Source organism: Phaethon aethereus (genome assembly GCF_964289735.1).
Source record: "Phaethon aethereus genome assembly, chromosome: 2".
NCBI classification, from domain to species: domain Eukaryota; kingdom Metazoa; phylum Chordata; class Aves; order Phaethontiformes; family Phaethontidae; genus Phaethon; species Phaethon aethereus.
The window spans coordinates 171,760,548-171,773,780 of record NC_138582.1 but is presented as its reverse complement, the minus strand read 5'-3'; the positions used below and the strand labels follow the sequence as shown (position 1 = coordinate 171,773,780).

Genomic DNA, 13,233 nt, shown 5'->3' with positions numbered 1-13,233 from the left:
GCTGGGGGGCCTCTCCCCAGCCGGCCCACCACCTCGGGCTGTGCCTGCTCCCGCTCCCCCGGGGCCAGGGCAGGGGTCGGCCGGCCCCAGGTGTCCCCAGCGCTGCCCGCCTGCACCAGGGGACAGGACTGAGGGCCGCACTGTCGAGGCAGGTCCTCCAGGTACAACATGGCCTGGTAACACTTCCTCGTGATGTCCAAGCGTGGGCCATGGCGACTTCAGCTCCAGCCACTGGCTCTTCCCTGCTTGCCCAGACCTGCTGCCCGCCTCGGCACTCGGGGACCGCAGGCAGGTCTCGCGGACACAGCCTGTGGCGACAGCCCGGCGGCAGGCTGCGGCACGGGGCAGACACGCCGTGCTGCCGGAAGCGGCCCGACTGCAATAGCGCAGAGCTCCGCTCCGCGCCACCGGCCTGCAGGGACCGTCCCTGCCGCACCGCGCACCTGCCCGCCGCACCCACCTCGCATTCGCCCGACTGCGCCACCGACACGGTCGGTGCAACCGCGGAGCAAAGCGAGTCAAGCACAGGCCGTGCGGCCCAGCGCTCGTTTGCAGTGCTATTTTCAAAACGGCTCCGTTGCCAAGAGCAGGTCTGCAGTACAGCCACGCACAGCCTCAGCAGCGCCGAAAGAAGCGGGGGGTGAGGGGAGGAGTGGCTGGGAACATTAAAGCTGCCTCTGCCACCAAAGAGGAGTTTACGGCTGACCTTTTCCAGGCAAAGGGATGAGCTTGGCGAGTGAGTCACCACCAGGCAGGTTCTCCAGCTTTCAGGCAGGTGCTCGAAAGCTGCCGCTGCAACAGGTCCTGCCCCGAGCTACCCGCACACTCCCGGCGAGCGGCAAAGACGCGCCGGCCCCACGGCAGCGGGCGCTCAGCTGGCGGCAGACCGCGCTACAGGAGCGTGGGAAACCATCCGGTTTGCCGGTGCCTCTCGCGCCCACGCGCACGGAGCCGGCGAGTGGCAGGACCGGGGTGCCAGGAGCCCGGGACTAGGAAGTGCAGGCGAACGTGCTCCCACAGGCATGCCCGGGCCGAACGCATCGCTGCCAGGTCTGTCACCCGCAGCAGCGATCACAGACCGTACACAGCGCGTTCGGACACATGAAAACACGTACCAGACTGCAAACCTCCCAGGTAACACACACGTGCTTCTGGAGCCAAGTGAAGACGTAAGGGCTACACGAACGCCATGGCCTGCGTTACGAATGAAGGTAGCACCCCCTCCTCTGGCTGAGTCCTCCCTGCCTCCGCCACGCTTCGATGGCAGCGTGAGCAGGCTGCGACATAAAGGGGTGAAGACAGAGAAGAAACTGCGGAGCCCACCACGCAGAGCAGAGCAGGCAGCTGGGGGCTCAGCTCCGTGCTCAGGCTAGCCGCAACATCAGAGATTAAACATTCCAACAATATTTAGCGCTCTCAAACTTGGATAGAACCTCATTTACGCTTTGTTTGCTTATAACCAAAATCCTGACCTACGTCTTGCAGAAATACACTTCTGCTTTGCTTAATCTCATCTGCTGTTACAAACAAGTTCAAACAGAACTGACAGTCTTGAGGAACGTGTCCCCTTAGAGGCAGCAAACCAAAGTAAGACGTGGGGTGTAGGCACCATGGAAACCTCTGTATTAGGACGTGTCGGGAGAACGGGAGAACGCAGCCTGCCTCTGTGCTGGCCAGCGAAGGGCTGCTATGGCCCCGTATCGGGGCGGGGGGACGAGTCCCCGCCAACAGGCACCATTTTGTGCCGTTCCCACAGCGAAGGCAAGGCTTGCAGGAATCGCTGCCTTACTCCCACATGCAGACCCCCTCAGCCTGCAGCAGGTGGAGGAAGCTTCATGGTAACATAACTTAATATACATAACTTAAATACATCCAGTTATTAAAAAACCTTAGAGAAAGTAGACTGACCGCTTGTGGTGCAAATGGGAAAGTAAGCAGGGAAGAAAGCGGCAAGATCCTCACCTCCTGCAGGAGGTAAAGGAAAGAGTTCATTCCTGCAGAAGGAGGGATGTGGGCTGCCTTCAACGCTTATGTGCCATGAAACAGAAGCCCCCAGTGAACCCGTGGTTTTCCATACGCACAGAATTATGAATCTTGGGGCCATAGGCTCAGCATAGGTCTCCCTTGGGGAGAAGGACTCGCCGATCAGAGACAGAGGGAGCGCTTCGTGCCAGCCCCTCCCGTCATAACCGGGCGCTCTGCCATTTATCAGAAGACCCCGTGTTGCCCTGCACTAGGATGTCTTTTGGTTTCAGACCCATTTTTCACGGTGGCACGTGGTGAAGCGCCACACAGGCAGGACCGAGGACTGGGTGGCTCTGCCACAGGAGCCGCTTACGCAGCACCGCTGAGATTGCCGCTGCGCCTCGTGCCAGCCGCGCAGGCACGACCTTGCTCCACCTGCAGCACCTCCTGCATCGAGCATGCCTCTGAGGACGGGGCTGGTGAGGCTGAGCCGGGAGCCAAGGGGAGGGCTGCTTGAAAACTGGAAGGGAGCGAAGCCTGGGAATGTTTCTTGCCAAGTCGCAGCCATTTATTCAGCGATTCCCATACGGACTCCAGGATGGGTGGTGTGCGGGGACCCCTTCCACACCACGGTAACTCGGGACGCCTCCTCAAAGACCGATGTGCCTGCAGAGGCCCGGGGAGAAGAGCTGGGCCCTGCGACAGACGAGGACGGCCGCGCCGCTGGGGCGGGCGAGACGGGAGCCGAGGCAAGGAGGCACCGTAGGCACCCACGGCGCAGCCAGGGCCACAGCAGCGCGGTGCGGAAGGGACCCCTTAGGCACCTGCCCGAAAGCTCAGGACCTGCCTGGCCTTCCTCCTCCCCGCCGGCTGCCCGCCATCCCAGACCCAGGCAGGAGCAGCTCTGCCGCTGCACCACCTCCTTCGCGGCGCAGCCGCAGAAGGAAGAACCCCGGCTGACCGCCCCACCGCCCAGAGGTCTGCCTGCCCGAGCACAGCGGCCCCGCCGCAGGCGGCTGCTGCAGCCTAACCCGAGCCACAGCAGAAACGGCTTCAGCCCAGCAAGGCGGGGACCGAACCAGGGCTCTGAAAGGCCCCCGGGCTTTCGGGAAGAGCTGCATCGGCTGGATGAAACCCTGGAGCAACAGAGATCCCCGGAGGTCATGGAAAACATGGGACAAGGATTGTGCTAATTGAGGAAGAACTAAAAGCTTTAGGTTTGTTTAGCTTGCAGCACTGTTTTGCAGCCTGCAGAATGTTAAAATGTCAGAAGGCAATACAGAGAATAGCTGCAAGAATATTTTTAAACAGACACATGTTGTACAAGCCAAACTAACAAATGAATATTCAAAGTTTGTTTTAATTTTTACTTAACTGCAGATAAGAAAAATTGTCGCAGCATGGTGCTGGTATGTTTTGCAAAAACGCTTCTTGTTTCCCGGATTAAGATTGAAAAAAATTAATCTCGAAAGGGCAGAAGGGAGACATGCCAACAGTCTTCAAAGGGAGTTAAGGGCTGCCATGGAGAGCGTGAGAAGAGCGAAGCGGTGGAACAGATTGCCCAGGTGCCCGAGAACAGACAGACAGACACTCGGAAGCACCTGCGGCGTCCCGCCCGCCCCGACGTCCCTCCCAGCGCTACCCCCGCGCTCGCGGCACAGCTGCCGAGGGTGCCTTTCCGTCAGTGCCCAAACCAGCCTACGAGCTCATCGCCACCAGCGAGTCGGGGGTGAGAGGGGGGCAGAGGCAGCCCCCCTGCCACAGCCTGTAGCCCACAAGTAGGTGATGAAGCCTGGGAACGGCCCTGGAAACCCGCCCTGCGCTGACAAACTGGAGGAGATTCATCCCCTCTGTTTGGCAGAACAAAGCGCCAGAGGTGACAGTTTCATCCCACCAGCACGCCTCCGCGGCAGGGACACCGCGGGGCAGGCACGTCTGGGAGGAGGCCGGGGAAGCACCAGCGCAGAGCTGGTCACCAAGGCTCAAACGGAGAAGTGACACGTCCCACACAGGCAACTCCCACACTGGGACGCCTGCTCTGAGGGCTACAACCGTGGATGCGTGCCCGAACCACGGCTCAGGATCTGCCCCTGCTTCTGCTACGCCAGAAGGTCCAGCCCATGCAGCAGTACCTGGTCGGCAGTTACGGCTCTGCTATGGCCAGCAGGAAGGGCAAGGTGCTCAAATACTGCCTTTCGACCTTCACGTCCAAGTGCTCTCCCAGATCAACACCCTTTCCCTTACAAGCGTGAGCCACCAAGAAGCCCTTGCCTTGCCCCAGCACGGCAGCAGCCCCAGCTCCTCCGGGAGCACCTATGCATTTCCACCTGGCCACAATAAAACATGGGTTTTTCTTGGCGATCTGGAGCAGCACCAGAGAACCAGGGGTATCCGAGGCACGAGTCGTGAGTACTCACCACCTTCAGCTCAGGCACCGAGCGACTCAGGGTCCATTCCTGGCTGTTCACAAACGAATCTGCAGAACAGAGAGGAGAAATCATCAGGGCACCATGGTCTCCCTCCAGAACCCAGCAAGGATCCTGCCACCCTCCGCTGCTCCCTCCAGGCAAATTTATGGCTCTTCCCTCCCTTCCACCTTGCCTAGAGACATGAAGCTGCACGAGGTCCTGGCACTGCCCGTGCCTGGGAGGCTCTGCAGCCTGAGCTCCGGGTGGGAAGGAGCGGCCAAGTCAAGGGCAGCAAGGCAGCGCAGAGCCCACGCAGCATGGGCTGGGGACCCTCCCTCCTGCCTGCGGGAGCACAAAAAGCCCTACAGCATCCGCTTCCTCAAGGCACATGGGATGACAGGAGCACCAGTGACCAGATGCCTTGTCGGAGCACATGCTGCGAAGGACCCCAGAACGAGGGCACATCCCGGCGAAAGCAGTGCCCCGAGTGCTGCACTCAGGCTGCAATACTGGCGTGTCGTATGGAGTGCAGATGAAGAGCTGAAGGCACGCTACAATCTATGCTCGTGATTGAAAGTGAACACAATTAATTATGTGTATGTTATGTAATTTGCAGAACATTGTAATAGGCTTAAAAAGGTTGTAACAATCAGGCACGGCTTTGAGCGGCGCAGGGAACACCCTCTCTCCTGCCACAGAAATCACAAACGCTTCATTTACATCCAGACAACCTCCAGGAGCTGGTCAAACAACAGACTTCCCAAATAAAACCAGACTCACTGGAGGAGGAGCAAGAGCCTGGAGAACACCTTGAATATCAGAAGTAGCCAGCAGCCACTCCTAACAAAACCCGAGTCCTTCATTTGCTTTGGACGAGGGAGTACATCCTCCGCCCACAGCCAGATGCTGCGGGGTGAGGAACTGACACAAAGGAGAAGCACTTGCCGTGTGTTAATGGTGTAAAAATGATAAAGGATTTTTGGAGACCGGAAACCTGTGGGAGCATTGCTGCTTCGAGAACCTGTAACGAACGTGCTGAGTTGGCTGCCACAGACTACTGCAGCAATGGCAGTCTCAGATGGGTTCAGAAAGGGAAGAGGCGAATCCACGAGACCCAACCGCGGGCAGCAACTAACATGACGTCCCGGGCGCTACCGCTGCTCGTGTCACCCAAGGCTGCAGTGGAACGCCAGGCCAAAGGGAGGATGGCTCCAGAGCTGCTCTGCTGCCCGGTCCCCACAGCGGCCGCCCTTCCCTGCCCCGGCGGCTCCCCCCTGCCTGCCGCTGCTCCCCACGGCCCCGACCCCGCCGCCACGCTCGCGGTGCAAGTCCCAGCTCTGGCGTCTGCACCGGCACTGCCCGAACCAGCTGGGCAAGCTGGCGGCTGCAGGTCTCTGCCGAGTAGGTGTTTCATCTGGGACTGCGCCAAGCACCGCAGGCTGACACCAGGGCGCTGCTGACACCACGGCGCTGCAGGAGATGCCGCCAGACCCAGGCAGGATCAGAGGGCCACGCCAGGCTCTGCAGCCCTGCCAGAAGCCAGGCAATGACCATCTTCACCCCAGTTCATGCTCCTGCCCTCATAACCCCCAAGGGAAGGCTGGACGTGCAACGGCTGCAACCGTCCCTCTCCAGGCTAACGCCGCATCCCATCTCTCCCCATCTCACCTGGGCAACCGGTGGGAGATGCGCGGCCCAAAGCTGCATGGGGAAGAGTCTGCTCCTGCTGCCGGCAGCCACAGGGCCGGCGGGGGCCCTGCCCTTCGTGCCCGCACATCTGCACGCTGGACCCCCGCTGCTCGGCGTGCACAAGTGGAGAAAAAGATGATCCACCGCTCTGCCTCCGTCATGGCACTCGTGCAGCCATTGACACCCACAGGCATGGCGCGTGTTTCCATCATGTCAAAAAAAGGTAAGAATACGGTGCTCACACCTAGAGTTTACCACTCATATACTAGTTTATTAACAATTTTTTTCTGAACCTACAGACAAATAAGACACAAGTCTGATGCAGTAACACAAGGTTATTTATAACCATCATGAAGGTTTTTAAGAGGAATTGTTTCTTCACGGTCTCTGTCCTTCACCTATCCTTTCTCTTTTTAGGTGGAGATAAAATCTTTATTAAAACAACTATTAAGTTAGAAGGAAAACGGTAAGTTCTTGAGCCCTTTCAAAAAGCCAACAGCACACCTGTATTGCCAACTGCATTACTTGGTCTACAGAAACCTGTCACCTCCACCTGTAACTTCTGCTCCGCTTAGCCCCTTTGCCAGTTAACTAAAGCACCACTGGTGCCGACTCCTTTACTGGCATTCCCTCCCTCCAGATTGGAGCAGGCAGCATACGTGCACTGCTTCACTCCATCTCCCTTGCTCTTGAACTACAAAAAGCTGACAAAAACCCAGCAGATTTTTCAAGGGGTTCTGAGTGGAGCACAAGTAAATGCACTCGCCAACTTGGCCTTAAGAAAGAAGAGAGAGACAGAGACCTGGAGAGGGCAGGCTATTCTCTTCTCCTTCTGTTCCCAGATGCTCATGGTAGAGAAATAGTCCAGATTTTTGCTAGTTGCCTCCTTTGCTAACTATACTAACAGATCTTTGGTTTTTAACCAAGGTTCAGGAGCTCATTAGCAAGTTTGATTTTTGACTTGCTGTGAAGGCCTCCGAGTAAATCTCAATACCAATAAATAACTGCGACAATGCCAATTTAACCACACAGCCATACAACACATTAAATTATTAACTATCATTAGCACGCTTAACTCGAAATGCCAACATACAGCCTGCGCACCTCTGCTGGTCGATCGGTGCCCGACGCGTGCCAAGCCCGAGTTCTAGCCCAGGCCACCAGCCGGCCCTGGCGATCGACCCGGCGCATCCCAGCGCGCGCCTGGCACCGTCAGTCCGCGGGCCCCAGGGCAGCCCGGCACGCCGGCTGCACTCGCACCGTCCCTGCTCAGCAGCGCGTGCCAGGGCACCGGCACCTCTCTGCACGGTGCCGCTGGAGCTCCTGCCGCCGCAAATCCCCACGCCCGAGCGACAGCCCCGCTGGCACCAAGGAGTGGGCTGGGAACACCGGCAGCGCCGCTCTCCTGTCACCACTCACGCCTGCCTCGCGCGCAGCGGGGAGGACGCGGCCGGTGCCCGCTGACTCACCTGCGCTGCGCCTCCCTCAGCTGCGCCGTGCCCCAGCTTGCAGCAGCCACCACCCAGGAGCTCACGCGCTACCGTCTGGCTTCAACACCGGGCGACGCGGGGCGAGGCCTTTCCTGCCTGGTCCAGCTCGCCGCCCCCAGACCGCGGCTGCTCTTCGGCTGCAGGCAGGGGACGGGGCTGTCCCTCCCCCGGGGCAGGGAGCAGGGCTTGCCCGGGCGCGGGACAGGCCTCGCAGGGCACTGCCCGGCGCTGGGCACTCTCCTGCAGCTCACGCCTCTGCTGCTGGGAAATCCGCTCAGACTGCAGCTGGGCTGCTCGGCACCAGATCCCAGCTCTGCCGCCACCGGGAGCAGGGTGTCCTCCCGCCCCTGCCGAGGGGCCGCTTCCCCGCCCCGGGAGCAGTGGGGGCTGCTTCACCCGGGAGCAGCTTCTGCTGAGGGCAGGAGGGAGAGGCATGAGGCTGCCGAGAACGTTACCCGAGAACGGCCATGTGGATTCGGACTGGGGGTCTGCCCAGCCCAGCACGTCACCTCCAGCACCATTTGGCACCTGGGAACCCAGGAAGAGTAGGAATATGGTGCGAGTACATGACACTGATGCCACAGCTGTTTGCTGACTTCTTCAGCTCAAGGATCTCTTGCGGTTCTCCATTTAGTAAACCTCAAAAAACTCTCCTTTGAGTCCGTCTCCTTTTAAAACCATATAAAATTTCACTTCCACATCATCCTGTAGCAAGGGGTTTCAGCTCACCCATTCCTTGAAAATCCACTCTCTTCTGTTTTAGGTTTGACTGCGCTGGAAGCCCGCAGCGCCTGTACCAGGGTGAGCTAACATGCCTAGCCAGCCTGACCAGCACCGCCCCGTCCCTCACCGTAGCCCCTCTTTTCCACGCTGCGGAGTCCCAGCTGTTGGATTGCTCCTCGTGCGGAAGCCGTTGCGCACGTTCCACCCTCTCTGCTGTCCTCCTCCGGTACCTCCTGTTTAGCAGAAAAGGAACGTCCACTCCTCATGTGGCTGTGTACGCATCTCACCCGCACCAGGAGGAAGGCAAGATGGCTGTACCAGAAGGTCCCACGCGGCTCCAGCAACTGACCCTACCCAGTCTGCCCAGCCACTTCACTGCAGGAGAGCCAGCTGCAACGATACAGTGCTCTACCTGCAGCGTTTCAAGGCCGCAATACCCTCAGTATAAATGCTCACAGAGGTACAAATGAACCCACTCTTCTTCCAGTACCCAGGAGGGTAAAAGCAAGAGCTTACAGACTACGAGACCAAAGGAACAGAGACTAAGGTGGAAGTGGCCTTGAACCGGAGACAGCCATGGGATTCCTTCACAATTGGCTGGAAAAATTACTGAGACATAGACCTTGGGAGGGGCCGGTTCCCTCTGCGGCCCCCTCCAGCACCAGGGTCCCAGGCGCCAGGAGCAGGAGACCCACATATCCACACGCCATGCCCGTACCTGTACACACAAACCCTCCCGCTAAGGAACCCCGACATGAACAAAAGCCCCTCTTGTTCAGGAGGACATCCCACCCTGACCCTAAACCACCCGCATGGAGCACCACTCCTCACGCTGAGACCCACTCGCCCTCTGCCCTTCCCCACCGGCTGAGTGGATGGATGGAGCTGCTCGAAGTGTTTTCTGCCGCAAAGATTAGAGATGCAGCAAGGCAGTGCCCGGGCGAAGCGGAGAAGTGATGCGAGGAGGTCGCACATGTCCACACACTGGGGTGGGTACATGTCCTCTGCCTGCACGTCGCGGAACGCCTCGGAAGCTTCCCAGCTTCTCCAAGAGCGTAGAAGGAGGAGCGTCACGGTGTCGTGCAGCACGCCTTCCAGCACCACTTCCCGAAACACCCAGCTCGCTCCACAGCGAGTCAGTCTTGCGCAGAACGGCGGCTACTCAGGGAAGAGCCCTTGGACTGAGCTCCCCTGCACGCCTGACTGCGGGCACCAACCAGCCAGTCTTCAGTTCTGGCTTTGGACGAGCGTCCTGCAGTGCGTTTGGGGCTTGCTTTAATGGTGCCGGAAAGCTGAAACTCCTCAAAACCAGGAGGCCTTAGCGTCAGCTTCCCCGGGTTCCTCGGTTAATAAAGCAGTATTCCCACACGTACACTTCTAGCACTCCCTGCAGACCACGGGGAGAAGCTTGGCTCTGGTTGTCAAAAGGAGGAAAAATAAGTGCCTCCAGCTGCACCAACCAGCAGCCTGTAGCATGCATGTCCTCCTGCCCAAGTGCCCCCAACAGCAGGCTCCAAAAGATGTGGCAGTTCCTGCAGCACCTGAAGAATCACCATTACTAAACGTGAAGCCTTGACTTACACCATTCCCACCTACCACCTAGAAAAGGTACTCAAGACCACCCGGGAAGGCCCGAGGATCTGAAGGACAACACACTTCCACACATCAGGCTGGGGGCCATGCCACCACTGAGTCTTTCAAACCCATCACTGTAACTGGCCCTCGGTCCTTTTCACACACTCACCGCTCTGCTCCCAGGGCACACCAATCACCCTTCTCTCATCACGCCAGGGGATGCGCACAACCCGTGCACGCCACGCAGACATCCGGGAGACCCGCGCCTAGTCCTGACACGCCCATTCGCAGACCCAAAGACGCCTCGTCAGCCAGCTCTCACGTCACCCAAACCCCCGCGCCCCGCAGCCTTCTGCGCCTGCACCCCCAGGGCTGGCTCCATCACTTGGTTTTCAGGTAATCCCCCAGCACAGAGCACCCCCCCGCCGTTTTCTCGCACTTACTTTCCTCCTCCACCAGCAGCTTCTCGCAGAAGCGAGCGCAGCAGCCACGTGCGGGCAGGCACGCGTGGCGCCCATGGGGCTGTCAGAAAGGCACCTCAAGAGCAGTTTCTCAATCGCCCAAAACAGGCATAGGCCAAGTGCCTGACTGCCAAAGAATGCTGACGCGACTCGCTGACGTCAGCTGCGTCCATCCCAAGTGTTGATTGATTGTGACTAAAATGCAGCATATGGAGATTTCTTGCACTTCACCAGTATAAATTCTGTTAGTATGATACTACGCTCTCCGTGCAGCCGTGCGTCTGTTACGCACCCACGTCAGCCTAAGGAAGGTCCAAGCCCATTGCTGCAGGAGGGGGATTCAGGTGTGGGAGTCCCCCCCCGATGAAACCGGCCCCCTCCAGGGCTGCCAGACCCTCCGCACCCACGGGGCTTCGACTGCCCAGCCGGCTGCGCCCAGCAGTGGGAGGCGCAGGGGATGACACCAGCCACTCAGGCACCGTTCCCCACTGGAAGAGGCTGGAGATCCCCGTCTTCTCCGGGGAGAAACAGCGACCACGAGGCAGCACACAGCAAGCCACCAGTGACCTGACCTGACATAACACACTAACCGAAATCCAGGCAGGCAGGTCAGCATTAGCACCTTCCACACGGTGCCAGAGCTGCGGTACAAGCTTGTTTAGCAGAGATTGCCTCCAACCGGGGTAACACCCTAATGAACTGTTGTCTCCCCCATCACTAGGGTTTATGTAGGCACCAGGGAGTAGTGATTTACGTGATGAGCTTCACTGCTGGACTAGCTGTATCATTTGGTATTTCACATTAAAACACACCCAGTCACTCTTTCCTCCCTCTTCTCTTTGTTATTTAATAACACAGAAGAGACCAGATTGTCAACGCTGCGGTTGAATACCTTCCCCACGCGCATCTGACCTCAAAAGCAGAAACAGTGGACTCACGGCACCGCTTGCACACCAAGAGCCTTGGCACAGCCAAATGGTGGCCTTGGCTGCAAGACGCAGCCACGCAAGAGAGGCAATCGGTGTGACCTGTCCTGGAAAAAGGAGGTTCAGGCCAATTGTGTTTCTGCCCAGATACTTCTGCTCATGGAGATCTCCAGGCACAGGCAGCGTCACTGCAGAACGTGGAGGCCCCATATGGACGTTTGGAAGTTACGGTGCGCAGAGTCCCTACCACGAAAAGGGGCAGGCACTCTACGTAGCTGATGTCCCTCGGTCAGGCAGCCACCCTGGACACCACTGTCCTACAGACCAGACCACAGCTGAGGGACAGGCAGCGTCACACACCAAGGAGGCAAGACCAGAATCCTCCATCTCAGGGGCTGGACACAATAGCCCCCTCTCCCTTTAGAGTGCAATCCAGCCATGGCAGCACGGACCCGCTGCTGCTGCTGGCATCCACCTGCTGCTGCAACGCTGGGAGGAGGAAGGGACTGGCCGGGCAGAACTGACTCCTCACCCAGGCTGCTCCCTTCATAGGATGAAGCGTAGCAGGTTCATCTACCTTGTGCTTCAGAAGCGCTACTGCCAGACACACTTGGTCTCCACACACAGCAGCTAATAATTAACTAACTCATTATCCAAGCCGCTGTGGAACAAACTTGGACACTGAAACCCTGGACACTAAACCCAGCCTTGAAACCAGGTCAGAGGCTGAGCAAACACAGCAGTGCCCACACAAACCAGGTTCCAAAGTACCCATCTGCCCGCACACGCAGGTGAAAGGGCAGCAGAGTGCGACATGCCTGGGCAGAGCCACGTTTTCCAGGCCAGGCTTGATAAAGACTCAACCCCGGCAAGGCTGGCAGGAAGAGAGATTTCTCCAAGTCAAGCACAACACGGCTGAGGCCAGCGCTCCCGTCAGAGAGCTTAGCCGACGCAGATACCCTGTGCACAACGTGATCTTAGCAAGGATTATCTCACCAGAGCTTTAAACACTTTGAGGCAGTGCAAGGAGAGCATCTTGCCTACCTCTGGGAAAAAAGGGCGCGATTACGAACTGCCACCCCTGTTCCTTTGCTACGCCGCGCACGGCAGCAGCTGGTGCCATCACACTACGTGTGCTGCGCAGTGCAGACTTCAGAAAAGCCACTCGGCACCTACTACTTTCCAGTTCACATCCGAATACACACAGACCAAAGAACCCTACCAAATCCTCTCTGCTCTGGCAGCTGGAAAGGGTCTGCTGAAAGGGACAACCCAGCAGAGCTAGTGAGGTGGACGGACAGATAACGCACCGCTTCCCCAACACAAGCACTTGGTGGGGACCTACCTCGACAGTAAAAACCTGCTCCAAATTTGTCTGACCTCAGCTCTAGCTGTTTAAGCCCACAAGCAATGGCAGGTTGAGATTAAAAAGGCACTGTTTTTCGAAGTTCCCTCTTCCTATGGATGCCGGTAGACTGTCATCAGAACACCTCTGCACCTACTACGCACATCTCCTCCGATCTCAGCCCGAGAATTAGGCCTTGCAGATTGCTGTCCCGACAACTCCTTCCTTGATATCTTAAGATTTTCTGAAGCGTGGACACCAAGCTGGATTCAGCATCCAAGGCATGGTCTCTAAACCCAGCATGACATCTCTGCTCCTCACCAACACTCCCAGCTAAGCTGAGGCAGGTACCAACAAGAGATGATACATATCATAATCTACTCAATTCACTATGCAAACTTCACCTCATTAATGTAAATACACACCTCTCTTCTCCCAGTAGTCTTCCCTCACACATGCCCTACACGTTATTCCACCGCATGGCCAAACACCAAACAGGAGAGTAAAGGGAGTTACCTTAAAGCACCTTAAAAAGCAGGGCATCTTTCTGGGAGAGGGGACATGGTTGTGAGAAATACTCCCTGAGCTTTGGTGTCTAGATCTCACTGTTGGAGGTGGTGCACCCACCACGTGATCCCTCCATGCACAAGG

General features: G+C 57.9%; 1 protein-coding gene across 2 annotated transcripts in view; it reads right to left on the bottom strand.

Annotated features, from left to right (window-relative positions):
- The window catches only part of LOC309417833 (arf-GAP with GTPase, ANK repeat and PH domain-containing protein 3-like), a gene marked incomplete at both ends in the record, with an annotated part of 85,779 nt that overhangs the window by 26,785 nt on the left and 45,761 nt on the right, over window positions 1-13,233 (bottom strand). For both annotated transcript variants that reach the window (XM_082015400.1, XM_082015401.1), the window contains one exon: window positions 4,383-4,441. In XM_082015400.1, coding sequence (XP_081871526.1) covers window positions 4,383-4,441 — 59 coding nt within the window. The remainder of the gene's footprint in view (window positions 1-4,382; window positions 4,442-13,233) is intronic.